General features: G+C 39.2%; 1 protein-coding gene across 1 annotated transcript in view; it reads left to right on the top strand.

Moving 5' to 3' along the window:
* The window catches only part of PKD1L1 (polycystin 1 like 1, transient receptor potential channel interacting), a gene marked incomplete at both ends in the record, with an annotated part of 131,859 nt that overhangs the window by 48,352 nt on the left and 63,585 nt on the right, over window positions 1-19,922 (top strand). The window contains 5 exons of the mRNA XM_080920204.1: window positions 983-1,060; window positions 2,856-2,998; window positions 4,199-4,319; window positions 10,739-10,850; window positions 18,912-19,110. Of these exons, the coding sequence (XP_080776330.1) occupies window positions 983-1,060; window positions 2,856-2,998; window positions 4,199-4,319; window positions 10,739-10,850; window positions 18,912-19,110 (653 nt within the window). The remainder of the gene's footprint in view (window positions 1-982; window positions 1,061-2,855; window positions 2,999-4,198; window positions 4,320-10,738; window positions 10,851-18,911; window positions 19,111-19,922) is intronic.

Raw genomic sequence — 19,922 nt, 5'->3', positions numbered from 1 at the left:
TTTATTTTCTGTTCTCAGTATATATACTATCTCTAAAAACTTACCTTATAAAACTACCAGACAGAAATGTTGCAGCAGGATAATTGATTATATTATTTTTCTAAATACTTTTACATTCCAGTAAGTTCATAGTAAGCTTAAGGCAATAATTCATGTCATAAATGGATAAGACTTAAGCAATAACAGCGGAACTGTTTACATGTCTTTCCATTAAGACTTAGCATCTCACTAAACATTGTTTAAAGCAACAATTTTTATGCTACAAGTTAGCACAGTTTTGTCAAGAGACAAATATGCCTGTGTCTTATTAGTTTTGAGGTTTTTATAGATAAACTAGTCAATATTTAATTTTTTGTCCTTACACCTATAATTTTTGACCCTTAGTTACCTGGTAATGATCTCATAGCTAACCTAGAAGGAGTGTTTTCCTTGATTGTAAATTTGTTCCATCCCTGTTTTCTTTTTCTAGTACAAATATCGTTTGATACCTGAAGATTTACAGTGTTCTCATTTGCAGCTTTTATACAATATAGGACTTGAAATTACTTGTATACATTTAGGAATTCTATAAAATCATTATTAGTAATTATGAAATCATCAATTTATCAATGTACCATTACTATATGAGAGTACCTCTTCATGTTGATCTGCAGAAAATCTTCCCAACAGGGTGGGCTAATATCCAGGAATCATCAGGCCCTATAATAGTGACAGAAAAGGCATATCGGTAGCAAGAAGAAGCAATCTTGGGATGAAGTCTCTTGAGACTTTGACTCATAGAGCTCACTCATCACAGGCCATCCTCCTCCCCCCAAATGATGAGCTGTTTCCAGAAGATTCATTTTATGTGTTTTTTTAGCCTTTCCTAGATGGCTTCTGAAAAACCCGGGTATTATTTAATATTGCACCCCTGGAGCAAAGTGGGGCCCACTTCTGGGAGCCTGCTGACTACCATTTCATGTAGACACTTTCCCTTCTGTAGGTATCATGGGACCAGCTGTGACAATAAAACCATTCTCACTGAGCAGTGGCAAGATGTATGTCTTACAAGCTTCTGTAGGTAGGTCAAGGTAAAATTGGATGTGGCATGGGCAGTCATGAAGGCTTGTGTCATTATTATACTTTTCCCTAGGAGTAATAGTGACTCTCTCCTGTAACCTTTTGCTCTGGGCCCCTCCTCTTTCTTCTCTCCTGTTGCCACCAACCACCCCATTATTTGTTACTGAGATTAGTTGCTGTGATGGTCTCCTCCCTAGTGAAATCAGGTGCACTAAGACCAGGTAAATGATGATCAGCTACTGTCCTTCTTGTATATTGGTTTTTGGCGAGATACCCGAGGAAGTCAGCTTCCTTGCATTTATTTACTCACAACAAGGTGACTCTGACATTTTCTTGAGTGCTCACTGTGGGCTAGAACTTATCTATAGGGTTACCTTGCCCAGTGCTCCCCAACTATTCCTGCACCTTTATGACTAAATATGAGAGCATTTAGGAGGGTAACTTCTAAACATTCTCCTATTTCTAGAGACTCGCAGTCCTCTTTAACAAGCATGGATAATTAAATCACTATTCCAGATTGATTCTTTATCCACATTTTTGCTCTGTGTCATGAGCCAAGCATAGTGACCCAGCTCTAGCAACAGCAGTTTGGAGGCAGAGAGATGAGGGCTGCATGTTCAAGGCTAGACCCTACCTCAAAACAAAACAGATAAACAAAACTTACTGTGCACTTACAGTTTTGCCTTCTGTGTTTGGATGTACATCACCTATGGAAGAAGCACAAGGCAGGTTATCTTCTGATAATTCATAGAGAGGCCCTTCTGGATTCTCAGTGCTGCTGTGAGCCTTTGCTGGCCCTGTTCATATACTAAGGCCTGGGTCCCTGCTTCTGCCCACACAGAGACAATGCTGGCTTCTGTTTTAATGGATGCCTTTGTTTTTCAGTTGCTCCTGTGGTACTACTCCCTCCATCCCTGACACCCCTCTGCCCCCAGTTTTCTTTTAGGCCATATCTTTTCTTGATTCAGGAAATCCCTGAGATTCTTCCAATGATCCCAGGGTCCTGTTCAGTGTCATCTGCTACTTGGGAGAGTTGAGCTCAGGCTCCAGGTGTCTTGCTCAGGTATCTATCAGTCGGCCCCCACAGGACCTCTCTAACAGCTTCGATCGCCTGTGGTCTTTTCATCACACACACATGGTGCAGTATGGCTGTCTTTTCCTGTGTTCTTTTGGGGAAATGCTCTTGTTCCTGTGCCCCTTTCTTAACCCTGTATGCAATTCATGCCTGCAGTTGTTAGCCTAAACTGCATCTTCTTCTCCAAGGATTTGCCTGGTCATAAAGGCAGAACTAGTCACTCCATCCTCTTGGATTTTTCTTGGGTTAGAGGACTTGCTTTCTGTGGTTGAATGGTCGCATCACTGTTAAGAAAGGAGCACAGGCAGTGTTCAGCCTACCAAAGGCTGCATGAACAGTTCCCCACAGGACCTGATGAGGATTTGTACAGTGTGATATAGAAAGCCCCAGCCGAGAATTTATCCTGAGAATATGCTACTTTTAAAATTTTACAAATGATAATAAGCATTGTAGATTGATTAATAAAGCAGAGAATAGACCACATGGTGTTTAACTATGGGGGAGTAATAACTATACCTGTTGTACCTCTGTTCTAAGAACTTTTAGGTAGATCTTTACAGCACACTCTAGACACAAGGTAAGGACATGGGAAATTGAGTGTGTGTGTGAGTATATGTGTGTGTGTGTGTGTGTGTGTGTGTGTGTGTGTGTGTGTGTGTGTGTGTATTCTTCACTATTGCTCTTTATTCTAGCAGGAATACATACCCTGTCTTTCTCTTAGCTTCAAAGCATGTTTTACTGGGCAAGGCTCAGCTCTACTTAACAGTCAACCAAGCTCCACAGGACGTGTCTTGTCAGGTGCGACCTCACCGTGGTATGGAGGCCCATACCGTCTTCAGTGTCTTCTGTATGTCAGGAAAACCGGTATGTCAGACCTCTTGTCTGTCCTGAAGAGTACAGGCAACCATAACTCTTGGAAGTCACAGGAGCTCTTTACTTGGTGGGCTCAGAGGCTGGGCCTGTCCTGCAATGTGGGGAAGTTGCCCCTGCATGAATGGGAGGTGTCTCCTACTAGCGAGAGCAGCCTCCTCTTCAGAAAGAGAGGAACTGTGGCAGGGATTTACCAGGAAGTCAGGGGGCTCTGTTGCTGATAAGCATACATGTAGGGGGTAGAAAACTCATCCTGAGTCCTGACCCTGTCTCCATGACATGTCTCTACAATTGACCACTTTGTCCTAATTTGGGCAATGAAGAAATCAGTGTGAGAAGCTTTGAGGAGAGTTGGGGGTGAGGACTTGAGGCTGCCTTTGAGGTCAGGTGGCAGCACAGTAGGAAGCTGTGGATTTTCAATTGCTGTCCTCTGGCTATGGACAAACTCTACCTGCCCTGCTCTGCTCAGGTTCCTTCTCAGAAACATGCCCTCATGCACAGGGAAGACAGGCCTGAGCCTTCTGTAAAGATTCAGTTCCTGGTACCTCAGCCCCCACCACAGGGCATCTTCATGCCCCTGCCTGAACCTCATGCCTTCATCAAGCTTATCTTTGGAAAGCTGAGGCACAGACTGCTGTTACCATGAGGGTACCCTAAAAGTCTGCTTTGCAACTGTTATGGAAATGGTTCTCGACCTTCCTTATGCTGTGACCCTTTAATATGGTTCCTCATGTTGCGGTCATCCCCACCCATAAGATTATTTTCATTGCTACTTCATAACTGTAATTTTGCTACTGTTATGAATTATAGTTAAATATTTGTGTTTTTCAATGGTCTTAGGCAGCCCCTGTGAAAGGGTCATTAAACTTTACAGGGGTCATAACCCACAGGTTGAGAACTGTTGAGTTAGGGGGTTCTAAAAACAAAATGAGCTAGCTGGTGCAAGTGGGGAATTCTGCTTCAGGTAAGAAACCCTTTGGCTTAAGAACAATAGAGTCCCACAGTGCCCTGAAGCATCTCTTGTGTGCATGGAGGAGGATACAGGCATCTTGGTCTGGGTTGCAAAACATGACCAACAGTGGACATGAGGGCACTAGCATATGAAATTGGTCAGTGATTCCACCCACAGTATATTCAAGTTTTCATTTTTTTTTTTTTTTTTTTTTTTTTTTTGCTCCCATGATTGGATCATAGGATTTTCATTATGAATTTCGTTACTGGATAGGAAACACTTCCTCACACACTCTGTACCGTGGACAAGATACCCAGTATTATTTTTTATTGCCAGCAGGTGATTCTTCAGACAATTACAAAGGTAAGTACTGTATTACTAGATCTGCCTACATATCACTCCAACCTTCTCTCCTGTTCCTAAAATCTACAAATGATTTAAATGGCCTAGAACTTAAGATAATCTATTACCTCAGTAAATGTAGCCCTGTTGCCTGTCTTCCAATATAGAAAAAACATTAAAAACATCATCAGCAAATTGGGATTCTTTTTTAATATCCTAAATTACTTTTCATTTTTGGTTTCTTTTTTTTTTTTTTTAACAAGACCAGGTTTCTCTGTGTAGCCCTAGCTGTCCTGAAATTCACTCTGGCCTTGAACTAACAAAGATCCACCTGCTCTGCCTCCTAGGTGCTGAGATTAAAGGTGTGTGCCAACATCACCTGGTTTATATCCCAAATTTCAATCAAAATATAGAAAATAAATACCAAAGGAAGCTCTTATAAGTGATTTAAGTATGTAAGAATAGGGTATTACCATTTACTAATTAAATTGTTCATACCTGCTGAATTTTAAATTTCTTTTTTTCTTTTTCTTTTGTAATGGATAGTTTATGTATTTTCATTTTAAATGGTATCCCCTTTTCCATTTCCCCTCTTCCATGTCCCCTTCTCCTGCTTCTATGAGGATGCTCCCCCTTACCCCCCAACCCACTCCCACTTCAACACCCTTGCATTCCCCTGCACTGGAAAAACAAGCCTTCACAGGCCCAAGGGCTTATCTTCCCAATGATGCCAGACAATGCCATCTCATCGGTTCCCACCCATGTGTACTCTTTGGTTCAGTCCCTGGGAGCACTGGGGAGTCTGGTTGGTTGATAATGTTGTTCTTCCTATGAGATTATGAACCCCTTCATCTCTTTTTGTCCTTTCTTCAATTCCTCCACTGGGGTCCCCGGCCTTAATCTGATGGTTAGTTGAAAACATCTTAATCTGTATCAGTAAGGTTCTGGCAGAGCCTCTCAAGAGACCATATCCATATCAGGCTCCTGTCAGCAAGCACTTCTTGGCATCAGCAATGGTGACTGGGTTTGGTGACTGCATACAGGATGGATCCCCAGGTAGGACAGTCTCTGAATGGCCTTTCCTTCTGTCTCTGCTCCAAACTGTCCCTGTGTTTCCTCCCGTGAGTATTTTGTTCCCCCTTCTTAGAAGTACTGAAGCATCCACATTTTCGCTTTTGTTCTTCCTGAGCTTCATATGGTCTGTGAATTATATTTTGGGTGTTCCAAACTTTTGGGATAATATTCACTTATCAGTGAGTACATACAATGTGTGTTCTTTCGTGTCTGGGTTATCATACTCAGGATGCTATTTTCTATTTCCACCAATTTTCCTAAAAATTTCATGTAGTCACTGTTTTAAATAGCTGAGTAATATTCCATTGTGTAAATGTATCACATTTTCTGTATCCATTCCTCTGTTGAAGGACATCTGGGTTCTTTCCAGCTTCTGGCTATTATAAATAAGGCTGCTATGAACATAGTGGAGCATGTATCCTTGTTATATGTTGGAACATCTTTTGGGTACATGCCCAGGAGTGGTATAGCTGGGTCCTCAGATAGTACTATGTCTAGTTTTCTGATTTCCAGAGTTGTTGTACCAGCTTGCAACCCACCAACAATGGAGGAGTGTTCCTCTTTCTCCACTTCCTCATTAGCATCTGCTGTCACCTGAGTTTTTGATCTTAACCATTCTGACTGATGTGAGGTGGATGAAAACAAATTAAGACATGTCCTCCATAAACTAAAATGTAGGGACAAAAATTGAGAACAGGTGGTGACCCTGTAGTCAGGTTTCCATTAGGAACACCCGAGAGCAGTGAGCTTTAACATTTCCTCTTTGTAAAAAGGAAAAGTTATCTTAGCTTCCTGTTGGGGAGGGTTCAGTCAACAGCTGATTACAGCGCTTGTGTTGGGCCTGCAGCAAGTATAGCATATCATGATGGGATGTTGTAAAGGAGACCTGTGTACTGTACAGCTGGGTGAAAAACTAAAGAATACAAAAGAAAGAAGAGGAACAGCCAAGGTCTCTGTGTCCCCCTTGATAGAGTGCTTCTAGGACCAGAAGATCTGTCACTAAGTTCTGTCTCTCAAAGGTTCTGCAAAAAATGGTTCATAACAGTATGAAGGTAAACGCTGACCCTTTGATATGTGGCCCTCTGGGAAATGTTCCAGATCTGAATAGCAATTTCAATCCAAATGGAACCTGTGGAACCAACAGCATTTTATCCCAAGCCCTGTCCCATTGTTCTTGACCAGTTCCAGTTCTGTACATTGTTAAACTGGGTTCATAAGAGAAGAGGCCATTTGACACAAGGTCTGGTTAAATCAGAATATCTGGGAATAATCTGGGTTTTACTTTTATTTTTAAACTTCTGTATGATTCTCATAGGCATTAATGAAAGTCGATAATGCAGAAGTTTCTTTTTTATTTTTTTCTTTTATTGGAAATTTTCTGCATTTACATTTCAGATGTTATCTCTTTCCCACAATCCCATCTCTCCTCCCCCTCCCATTGCCTCCACGGAGGTGCTTCCTCTCCCAACCACCCTCTCCCACCTCAGCACCTTGGTGTTCTCCTAAACTGGGAAAATGAGCCTTCACTGGACAAAGGCCTCTCCTCCCATTGATGTCAGAAAATGCCATCCTCTGCTGCATATATATGTACCTCAGGCCATGGGTCTTTCCATGTGAACTCATTGGTTGGTGTTTTAGTCCCTGGGAGTTGTGATGAGTTTGGTTAGTTGATAATTTTGTTCTTTCCATGGGGATGCAGACCCTTTCAGCTCCTTCAAGCCTTTCTCTAAATCCTTCATTGGGGTCCTCGTGTTCAGTCTGACAGTTAGCAATGCAGAAGTTTCTTTGACTTGAAATAGTAAGATGATATTAGTTCAAAGCCTGAACTAGTTCATCTAACTCAGTGATTTTTAATCTTCCTAATGCTATGGCCCATTAATAGAGTTTTTCATGTTGTAATGACTCCCAACCATAAAATTGTTTTTGTTGCTCCTCTAAAAGTGTAATTTTGCTACTGTTATGAGTTGTAATGCAAATATCTGTTTTCCAGTGGTCTTTCAATCCCCAAATGGGTCACAACTCACATGTTGAGGACCACTAATCTAACCGATACACTTGCATCTCCTTTCCTGTTAAAGTTAACAAAGCATTTTCATTCTGACACCTTTCCTATGTCCTCCAAGTAGAAGCACATTCTCTTGCTTCTATATTCAAGTCACTGAGTAAACTTCTCTGAGAATGTTTCTCTGAGCTTTATAATCATATTCTGATTGGCATGATGATGCTTCTGTATTTGTGTCTGAACTTGAGTTTCCCAAAGCCAAGTAAGCAGAATTACCACCATAGTAGACATTGCTGAATAGTAGACATGTGCCTTCTACCCATATGCCTTTTGATACTAAAATTGCATTCACCTGCTTCTGGAAATGTTTTTCATAATGGCTACCCATGCCAAGCAACTCTACTTCTTGGTAGTAGCCATTAGGCCATTGTAAGAGCTGAGTCAAAGTGGAATTTGCTTTAGACAAGGATGCTCACCCTCACTAAGCATCCCTCTTATGATGCAGGTTACATTTAACAACTGACATGTCCCTTACCTGAGAGATGGAGGTTGTGGCATGAGTACCTCTTTCTGCTAGACAGCCATAGTTCACAGGTCTAAACAGATGCGTAAACAGAAAGCTTCTCAGCACCATGTTGGAATGAAGAGTATTTTTGACATAAACCTATAGAACCAAATTTTAGGTCACAGGCCTAGGAGAATATCAATGAAATGTTGCTCAGATCCTTCATGGGATACATATTGGCAACTGTTGTCTCATTAGATCCCAGTGAATGCCTGAGTTCACAATTACAACAGAATAAATATGAGCAACAAAGCAAACATAAATTTATTAGAGTAGATCTTTAATGTTTCTCACCTTGTCCCATCTTTTGCATCAGTGAATATAGCACAGAGTTACTACATCAAATTAAATGAAATCTTACCCAAAACCTACTCCCTTTATCCTATGATCTCCTTTTTGGCAGTGGGATACTTATTAAAACTGGAACCTCCAGGGTTCCACAAAATCACTACGAGATCAGAATCTTGGGGGACAGCAGAGCCCAACATTTGAGCTTCCCAATGCACATGGCTAGTGCCCATGTCCTAAGGAGTGACATTCAAGTTAAGTCTCCAACCTTTAGCACTGGATTTAAGGTTGAGTCGCCTATGTAAATACCCAAGGTTCACATGTGTGCTGATCTTCCTGTGTGGTACACACAGCTGTACCTGTGGGTATCACCTAAACCCAGTGACACCAGCAATGTTCCTCATCACACTTTTGAGCAGTGGTTCTCAACCTTCCTAATCCTGTGACAGTCCCCCATGATATGGTGACTCCCAACCATAAAACTATTTCATTGCTACTTCATAATTATAACTTCCCTACTGTGTGAGTTATAATGTAGATATTTGATATACAAGATATCTGATATGCAATGCCCAAAGAGGTCATGACCCACAGGTTTAGAGCCACTGCCTTCTTTCTGCCTTTGTTACTGAGAGAGTTCCCAGATCCATCAAGTAGTCAATTCTTGCTAGATACATACAGATGTTTTTATGTAAACCTACTCTCAGAATTATTCTTTACCTTTTCCTATTAAATCTGCCTCTATCATTTAGGAACTAATTAAAATATGAGAGTCTGGACTACACTCCCTGTGTCCCTGGTACCCCATTTCAGGACTCCTTATGTTTTCAGTGGGCAGCAACACTCTGGTTGAGATGTGTGTGCAGAAATAGTCCTGCCTACCATGATCTTGTGAATTGATGATGACTTACCCCTGCTTCCTGCAGCTCATGGTTATGACATCTGCCTGTCTGACCTCTATGATGATGAGTGTTCACTGGTCTGTCCATCCTCTATGACTCCCTTTCATCTCTCTGTCTAATGAACATTCACTGGTCTGTCTGTCTTCTTGGATACTCAACTGACCTTACTTTGGTGCTCAGATCTTAGGTTAGGCTGTGAGATCTCATAAGGACAGAAGAACCTTCAGGTCTTTTTACATACTGTGCTTTATTTTTGAATCCCTTGTAAACAAGCCACTTATCGTGGAGCAGGAGAGATATTTCAGTGTTTAAGAGCTACTCAGGTTAGAGAAGACTTGAGTTTGGGTCTCGGCACTTAGATCAGGTGGATTACAATTGCCTATAGCCCTAACTCCAGTGATCCAATACCCTCTTCTAGCCTCTAAGAGCACCTATACTCACTTGAAAGTAACACTGACACAGACATACAGACATACACATAAGTTAAAAAATCTTTATGAGAAAAAACCCACCAAAAATACTATATATTTGGTCATCTACTCCTGGGCATGGGGTCTGCCCTTAAATGTGGTTTGTATATTCAAGGAGATTCTATTGAACTAATTTGTCCTTTGCAAGTTATCCTTTGGAGATAGCTCCTAAGCTAGAATCTGGCTTAAATTCACACAGGTTATGTGTATGCTGCCACAGTGAATTCATATGTGCGACAATCCTGTTGTGTCTAGAAGGTCTTGTTTCCTTGGTGTCTTCCATCCCCTCTGACTCTTATACTCTTTCTGTCCCCTCTTCTGCAGGGTTCCCTGAGCCCTATGGGGAAGGATTTGATGGAGACACCAACCTAGGACTGAGTGTTCCTTGGTCTCTCACTGTTTTCATCTTGCCTGGTTGTCTATTTGTTCCAACTAGTATAGGAGGAAGCGTCTCTGTGTGACTGACTCATTACTGGGTATAGCTTTGGGTGTTTTTATTTTCTTTTCTTTTAATGTTATAGGTCTTTTGCTTACATATGATTGTTTTTGGTTTTGTGTTTTGATAGGACATCTCTGTGTGCAGATGTGTATTTCTTTGGCTGTGCATCTGTATGTGCTTCTTCTGCTTTTTCTTTGGCTTTTTATATCTGTTTGTTTTGCCCTATTCAGATTTTCTGGTTTCATTTTTTCTTATCATTTTTTCTTTTTTCTTTTTCTTTTTTCATTCTTTTTAAAGATACATGTTTCTGACAAGAGAGAGAGCAAGGGTGTGAATTGGGTGGGGAGGATCTGAGAGGAGTTGGTGGGGGTGTCAATTGTAATCAGGATATATTGTGTGAAAAATCTATTTTCAATCAAAGTAAGTCTTTAGAAGGAAAAAAAGGAAAAAGGAAAGAAGAAAAGAAAAGAAAAAAAAAGAAAGTCATTATCACCTTAGCTCATGTTTTGCTTGACAAAGATTCTATTTACTGGTTTACTGTATCCTCACTGTACATAATGTGGGAAGGAGAGCAGCCTGCCCGTGTTTTGCCTGCACCCTGTCACCATCGCCTGTACTAGTCAGCTGCTGTTGGTGTGTGAAGACACTTCTCCACAGCAATGTGTCTGGGATGACCCTCCTCTCTCACCTTCCTTCACAGTCATTGTTTCAACTGAGATCACAGATGGCCGAGGCTCCAAGGTGCAGCCATGCACGGTGGCAGTGACTGTGCTACCCCGTTACCATGGAAACAACTGCCATGCCGAGGACCTGTAAGTAATAGGGTGCAACACAGACACCCTACAATAGAACTTGTCCTGGAGAGGTGGCAAATGGCTACTAAAAGAACAACAATCAGCTGGCCTTGTCATGCTGAGCAAGGTTTTCCCACAACGGGTCGGTTAAGAACCACTTGCATGACACTGTGCACGTTCCAGGGTCCATGATACTTTCTTGTCTCTATCAAACATGTTATAAACCATGTTTTATTGCTAAACAATATTTCTTGAACTGCCTCATTTTGTTTATACATAGGCATGTATAAAATAACCTATATCTTGTCTGTAGTCAGTCAGTATCTTAGTTGAAGTTTTATTGTTGTGAAGAGACATACCTCTGCCTTAGTTAGTATTGTACTGCTGTGAAGAGTCACCATGACCAAGGCAACTCATATATAAGACAACATTTAATTGGGGCTGGGTTACAGTTTCTGAGTTCCATCATCATAGCAGGAAGCATGGCAGTGTCCAGGCAGACATGGTATTGGATAAAGAGTTGAGAGCTCTACATCTTGATCTGAGGGCAGCCAGGAGGAGGGTCTGGTCTCAAAGCCTACCCCCACAAAAGCCTACCTCCAACAAAGCCACATGTACCCTAACAAGGCCACACCTCCTAACAGTGCCCTTCCCTGGGCCAACTGTATTCAAACCACCACAGTCACGGTATTGAGAAGATTCTCATGCAAGTTTTTGTGTGGGTGAGCATCTTTATTTCCTGGATGTGGAGTCAATGGGTTATATGATATATCTCTCTCTTTTCTTTAGCAGTATAAACTTACTTATACTTCCTAAACTTGTTTGATACAAAAGCACTTAAAAACATTTTGTTCAGCATACAAGAAAACTTGTTACTTCTTGTCTGTTACATAAGTTAAAGTCTGTATAGATCATAGAGGGAAAGTTAGGTCACAGGAAAAAAATCTTTCATATTCAGTAACATTTATATAAAGTTTGTAACAAAATTTATGTTCAGTAGGGAATTTAAACAAATGTAGCTTTTGCAAGGCATGAGGACTGCAGTGACTTCAAGCAGCTGTTTGTTGAGTGCCCAGTCCCATTCTCTAGTCTCCTGTGAACTGGTACTTTATTTCCAAGTCATGACTGGAGAAGGAAGCTCTCTTCTGGTGTACATACATATATATTTCCTTATGTAACATAGCAGATGAGTATTACAAGTTTAGTTCTACTTTCAAACTTAAACTACTGTTAGACCACACAAAATTTTGTTTAAGAATTTTATTGTAAACCTTCTTTAAATTTTTAGAGAGATTCTATTATGATTTTTAAAATAAAATCAAAAGGCATGACTTAGAATGCCAGTCTCCTCTTTGTGTGCACATTCTTCCATGTGTATGTCAACTTTCCTTTTTCCCTTGATTGGCAGACTAAGTATGACTTCTGGTGACCAAAGTGTTACCTAGTGGTTTGTTACTTTGTGTACCTTCAAGCCCTTCTACCAACTAACCATCTCCTTTGAAATTACCTAAGCTATGGCCACACCAGCCAGCTGGAACAGGTTTTGATGTAAATAATTTGTACTAATACTACTCATCCATAACTGTTTGAGAGAGCAGCTTTTGCCCTTTTATGTCCATTAGCAAGCTGGTGTTTGGGGCATGGTCTGTTACAGAGATCATGCTTGTCTCAGTACTTCCTGCCATGCCTTTTTGGTATAAGACAGTTTGCTGTTTTAAATCCTAAAGAAATAAGCAAACATCAGCAAAACCCACTGATGACCTGAAGTTAGACTTCCTTGCACCATAACTTAGACAAATAAATATACATTGCCCATTTTTTATAGATGATGTTAAAATCTAATTGTTAAAAAGTTCTAAAATGATTCTGTTTTTACTGGTAACCTCCAAGGAACTAGCGTTCGTTTTATTATCTTTGTATGTTCTAAAAGTTAAAAAAATATTATTCAAAGTACCAAGTCTTATGGAGAACTTATGACTTGTTTCTTTGCCAGATTATTTTTCCCCTTAATGTTTAAAATAGTAATTAAACCTATATTTTGTGATTGTTTTCTAGTCTTGTGTTTTAAATTTTCTTTCTCCCCTGAGTTTCATTCATGAAGATGTGCTTAGATACTGTTCGACACTGAATTAAAGACACAACTAATCACACTGCCCGTATTATGAAAGTAGATTTAAAAAATAAACAATTTAAAGTAATATAATGATCATAGATTAATATATAGACACTCTTAAGCACATGGGTTAAGTTATAACCCCAAATCATGACCTTTCAATTTAATTAACTGCCACATCTCAAGTCACTGGTACAAGGTCAAGAGTTATTTAACCCAATCCTAACATTGCTGTGGCAGCGAGTGCACCCCCTTGTTTTAGAATATAGAAGATGGTGGGACTCCACACCTGAGCTCACTGAGAGGACAACCCAAGGGAGTAAAAGCACTTGAGTTGTGAAATGTTTTTACTTTCTCTCAGACTTTTAATGTTATATTTTATGAATTTAAACACTATCGTATTTAAAATGTTCCACATTTTAGGATTAGTGGCAATGAGATGGAAAATACTTTACAGGTACCATCAACTACTCTGGGGGCTTTCCAGGTAATGACATACGTGTATTGCTGCGTACCTCGTCCTTCGGATGCTGTTGTGCGCTTACTACTCAGTCACTACATTTTATTAACACATAACCCGCGATGCCCTAAACTGAAGACCAACTGTAAAATTGGGCAGTGTTTTATTTTCCTTTACCATTTAATAAATACTTGATAACTGCACATGGCGTAAGGCTGCTTGGTGGTTCAGAAAGATCACAGCAACGGTGTTTTCCTGACAGTGTGTAGTCTTTGGTAGTGAGTGGAATGACTTGTATGATGTCACTGTCAAACCAGCAACAGAAAGCAAACTGGGACTAATCTTAAACATTAAGGTGGATTTCTTGAGTCTCATTTCTTTTTATTTCACAAATCTGGATACCTGACCATGATACTCTCATGCTGCCTTGATTGCTGTAGTTTTGTGATTCCCTCCCCCCCATATTAGGTATTAAACCCAGGGCCTTCTTCATGATGGCCAAGCATTACACCACTGAGCCACATACAGTCCCTTGTAGTATGTGTTAAAGCTGACCTCATTAAGTTTTTCCTTCTGACATAGACTCTTCCAGTCTCCTTGTCATTCCATTTGACTTCTAATGTCAACTTGTCGATTTCTGTGGATTTAAAGCAGAACTTGCATGGTGTGGCCGGCCTTGCTTTGTCTTAGTCTGTCTCTCCCAGGGCTCTAGGCAACTGCTGAACAGGATACAAAAATCAAAATACAGCAGAAGCCAGCGAGGCTTTCTACAGGCATTTTGTTGAATCTCTAGGCCAGTTTCAGTAACATAGCTCTAAACAATATTAACTCCTCCAGTTTATGAGCATAGGATACCCTAACTAGATTTTAATTTCTTTCAACAGTATTCTAAGTTTTACTAGTTATTATTTTGTACTTCTTTTGTTAAATGTTAAAAATATTTATAAATATTTCCTCCTTCTTTTAGAAAGGGCTTTATTATATAGTCCAGGCTGATACTGAACTCACTTTATAGCCCAGACTATTCTCAAACCGTCTGTCCCTCTGCCTCGACCTCCCTTATGAGATGACAGGCATATGACACTACACCTAGCTCAATTTCATTATTTTAATATTATTATAGACAGAAAGTTTTTTTAAATTTTAGTTTTGGATTTTTTTAATTGTTCATGCATAGCCATACAATTGCTTCTGTACGTTGGTGCTTTATGTGTGACTACTGAATGTGGGCAGTAGCTTGAATTTAATTTTGTTAAGTATTTATGTTATACATTAAGTAACAATAGTTTAGTTTTTAGTGCACCCTCTGGGATTTTCTATATATAAAAGCTCTATCATCTGTAAATGCAAATAGCTCTACTTCATCCCCCTTGTCAGATTGCCTTTAATATCTTGTTCTTCCTTAGCTAGAACTTCAAATTTAATGATGAGCTGAGAGACAAGAGTAGAAATCCTGGCCTGCTTCCTGTTTTAGGGACAGTACTCAGCCTTTCAACCTAAAGTATGGCACGAGCTATTTGACTTTCACAGTTGTTCATGACTGACTTGAGGAGATTCTATTCTGCTCCTAGTTTCTTAGTGATTTGAATCATGGGAGCATGCTGGGTCTTTTAAATGCCATTTATAAACCTAATGTGATTATGCTGGATTTTTTTTCATTTATTCTGTGAAGATGTTACTGTCATTTGGGTATTTTTATTCTCTCTGAAATCCACATTAAAGTTTTCTTTCCAGATATCAAATTTATGTCAAAGTATCAATGTAGAACAAGTCCAAGAGAAGACTTTCCCCTCATAAATAGAATTACTAACCTTGCAAAAGGGGTTAGAATGACCAAGCTAGCCCATCTCAGCTCTCATCTGCTGCAATGTAAGACTAGACTCTTCCCCCCAAAATAATGCAGCATCAAGCTGCCACCTTAAGAGGAGAGAACAGCTCTCACCAGATATAAAACCTGCAGGTCCTCTCTTCACAATCACAGCCCCCAAGCTACAAGAAATGAATTGTCTCTTAAGTTACCAAATTACAAATCTTTTGTTCTAACTGTACAAACACATAAGTTATAGTAAGTCATTAGTTTTTGTATGGAGTCAATTTTGTGTTTCAGGAGTAAATCCCATGTGGCCATCTAACACATCTCTGTATTGCTAGACTTTGGAGGTTTGTTCTCTCTTGACTCTTGAGAAATTTTATGTCTCTGTGCTGCCGAGATACTGGCCTCTAGTTTTCTTGGGTTGTCTTTGTCTAGCTATAGTATTAGGGGAAGGCTAGCCTCAATCAACCTGTAAATATTCTGAGTTGTAATATCTGGAAGATTTTTGTGAATGGCAGTTACTAATTCTGTAATCATTTAATAGAAATTGCTAATAAAATCAGTTGTGTCTGAGGGGTTCTTTGTGGGTTTTTATGAATTTAACCTCCTTATTTTTTTGTTGTTTCTTTTTGAGTCAATTTGAGTCATTTGTTTCTTTAGGAATTTTTTCATTCTAGTATATCCTATAATATTTTTTGTGTACAGGATTTTTTAAGTGATAAATATTTCATTGTAATAGTTTTATATCTACTTGGCAGGTAGTACTTCTTTAAAGTGACACCCCTTTATTTGTTCAGCCTATTTCAGGCCTTGAAATGTCGTTAGAGGCCCCTGGTCCAAATAGTGTACCTTTGATTCTTTAAGTAATTTATTTATTTCCTCTTCACCTCTGTTTGTCTAGCTATCCCATCTATGCTAGAGGTTTTCTTGGCTTACTCTTGTGTAAGTCTTGTACAGCTGCTGAGTTTACGATTGTGACAGTCATTTGTCATATCCAGAAGACAGCATTTCACTGCACTCTCCCCATCCTCCAGCCCTTATGTTTTTTGTAACTCTTCTTTCAGTGTGTTGCCTAAACCTCCGTGGTGGTGTGGTTAACGCAGGTGTCCTGTTCAGGGCTGAGCTCTCATTCTCTTGCTCTCGGCACATTGACCAATTATATATTTGTAGCATTTACTTTTCTGATGGCTTGGGCCATTTTATTATTAGAAAGTCTTCCTCTGGATCATTAAAACCTGCTTCTTTCTTCTTCTTCTTCTTTTTTACATCCTGATGTATGTGTAACCATTTTTGGTGCCTTACAGTATCTGTATGCACTGATGCCTCTTTCTTCCATAAACTTTCAATCCAGTTTTATTCTTGAATGTAATGTATGTGTTCACTCCATGAAGACAGTTGAGTATGATTTTGGTACAGTCTTATCTCTAAGTTTGGTCTTGTATGGCTCCAACATTATCATTACATGGTTGGGTTATTCATCATTTGCTCTTCTGCATCTCAAAATGATTCTGCTCTTATTTTTTTCCAATAGTACCTTTTTTCTCTTGAATGAATGTGGTCTAATGTGTGCTACATTAATATCTTTCATCATTTTAAAATATTTTCTAAAGTTTTATTTAATTGTCGCTCTAAGTCTTATGATTTCCACCTTACCTTACTAAAAACTACAATAATTTACTTAATTTCCATAAAATACAGAAATTGCACTCCTATGTGGCCCTATTTCTACTTTTATGGAATTTTTTTATTATAAATATAGATTATATATACATATATGTGTGTGTATATATATATATTACACAAACAAACAATGCATTGTATGATGGTTAGTGCTGTCAGCTTTATAAAATCTGGGAGATGGGCCTCTTGTTGTGTCTGTGGGAGATTACCTTAATTACACTAATCACAGGGGGTGGCCCACCCACTGTGGGAGGCATCATTCCCTAGCTGCGAGTGGAGGAGCAGCAGTATTCATTGCACCTACTTTCTGATTGTGCATATGTTTCGAATAGTTGCTTTAAGCTTTTGCTACCTTGATTTTCCCTCTAGAATAGACTGTACTGTTTAACTGTGAGACAGAATAATTTTTTTCTCCTTAAGTTGCTTTTATCAGAGCAACAGGGAAAGAAACTAAGACACAATTTTATAATTATTATTTTATATAGTCTACTATTTTTTTTAAAAAAAATAGAAAAAAGGAGTGGTGTAGTATACATCAGAGGCAATGTAAAGTATGTTCATTTTTTTCTTGGTTGTGTTCAGTGGATTTCACTTGCCGTACAGAATCATTTTGTCATTCCAAAGCTTCATTCCCAGATTTCCTTACAGGCTGTGACTATTATACTACACCTCTGCCATAGACTCAACCATACATTTTATATACATGACTAATGAGTTTGAGAAAGAAAAAAACTATAATTTGTGACCTTGTCATCCAGCATTTCTACACATCTCTGCTCATCTTCCTTTCTTCCTGCTTGTTGATACTTGGCTTTATTGTTCTGTCTCCAACTGTCTTTCTCAAATTTACTTTTCAGACTCTATAGTGAATTTCATTATTGCTATTGTACCTATAGTGCCAGAATTTTCCTTTGATTTTATAGCAAATTTATAGCTTTTCTTTATTGCTATTATATATTTTATTATTCACCATCGTACTTTTATTGAATCTTCAAAATTAGTTTTCTTTAGTTCTTTGAACATATGATTCCTGCTTTGAAGTCTCTGAACAGTCCATCATTTGGGTCCCACAGGAAGTTTCTCTTGTTTGTTATTTTTCCTATATTAGGCCGAACTTTAGGTTTCTTTGGTAGTACCATAAGATTTCTTTGAAAACTGGATCTCTTATATAATATAATGTGACTCTCTGGGTATGGGACCCTCTTCCAAGGCATTACTGTGGCTGCTTTTGTTTACTTGGTGTTTTGTTTGAATGTTTATTGACTATGAAACATAATTCCATAACTGTACAATCTGTGCTGTTTCTGCTCAGACTCACTTGTGTGGTTCTCTATGTTGCTTTCTACAGTCTCTAGTCATTAGGATGTCATCTGTGTTTAGTATGTGGTTCATTGCTCACCGAGTATTTTTATTTAGTTGGAGTTTGTTTTACCTTTTGAAATTCAGGCTGAGTTATTCAAGTAGATGATGTCTTGCTGTTATAGGACAAGAACAGAGTAGAGCAAAGGCTAGAAGAGGTGTTGGCCTTATGCACAGAGCTCAGTTCAAGACATTAATGTTGTATTCATAAATAAGTAAAATTTCTAATCATTAAAATCTGAAGATATAACTTGTGATCTTACACTGAGCTACAAATATGTTGTCCATTTCTACTCTAATTTGAGTCTGTACACTATGAGCTCTTGATGGTTCAGCTGCCTGCTCTACCTCAGCCAGCTCTATCTAATGTGTCCTTGGCTCTGGGCCACATAATTTCATTTGTTGTGATGCTTGTATATTGGTTGGTACCTAACTGATATCTTGTGTTTTTTCAGTTCCAATTAAAGGTGATTCATTATTAGGATTTGGGTATCATGTCTCATTGTGTGTTTTGTTTCCCTACACAGACCGCTTGTCCCTCGCATCATTCTCCTTTGGTTCAGACCTACTCAGGAACAAACTCCATTTCCCCTTTGGCAGAGTAAAGTTTTACAGTGTTATAAAATCATCATCATATTTCTATGTTTTCTTCAGATATAACTCCACCCTGGAAAACCTGTCTACTCTCCAGCTGATGGGAAGTTACGTGGAAATCAGGAACTACATCATCATGATCAGTGAGATCCTGAGCCACTTGTATATGGAGAGCAGAAACCCTTCTTCATGTAGTCAATGGTCACAGATACAGGATGTACTAATTTCTTCAGCATGCAAAGTACCTTATACAGATCAGGTAATGGCCCTCAATAGGGCAAGGTCATTGTCAATACATCTAGACAGCAGCAGGACCTCTGAATAGTTGTCTCTTCAGCAAGGGCTCCTGCTCACAAAATCCAAGCAAGGAAGGAAACCAGGTATGCAGGCAGCTAGCCTGCTCTGGGTGCTTCTGCTACAAAATAGAAAAAGTAATGCAAGTCAGTTATTACATATAATTCTCCTATATGTTTCTGTGAATAAAATCCTTATAAATCTGATTTTTTTATTCTGTTAGCAACCATAATCAAATGGGTACAGTCAAAATTACATGCAATTTCTTTTTCATGAGCATCATTTTTTAAGTTTTAAAAGATTTATTTATTTCACAAATATGGGCATTTTACCTGTGTGTATGTGCCTATGTGCCACATGCATACCTGGTGCTCATAGAGGCCAGAAGAGAGTATGAGATCCCCTGTAATGGGAATTGCAGATGGCTGTGAGCCGCCTTGTGGGTGTTGGAGATTGAACCGCAGTCCTCCAGAAAATCAGTACACTTAATTAGTGAACCATATCCCCTGTTACAAGTACAACTTCTTATAAACGACCATTAAGGGCTATTGCCGTTACAGAATTTCTGCAGCTTTGCTTTATAACAGCCACCAGAGATCACTCGTGTCTACAAAGAGTATATGTTGTTTCACTAGAATCATAAGATACTCCTCTAAACCCAATCATTTTCCTTTCTTACATGTTTACATTTTCTCTACCCCTTGTTCAAAGTTCTCCTTAGTTTTATCTCTTCATTTCAGCTTCTGTTATATCAGCTTCTGACAGGGTCTGGTGTGG

This window comes from Micromys minutus (genome assembly GCF_963924665.1).
Source record: "Micromys minutus genome assembly, chromosome: 1".
NCBI classification, from domain to species: Eukaryota; Metazoa; Chordata; class Mammalia; order Rodentia; family Muridae; genus Micromys; species Micromys minutus.
Note: the sequence above shows the minus strand (reverse complement) of the source record. Positions and strands in the feature narration are given on the sequence as shown.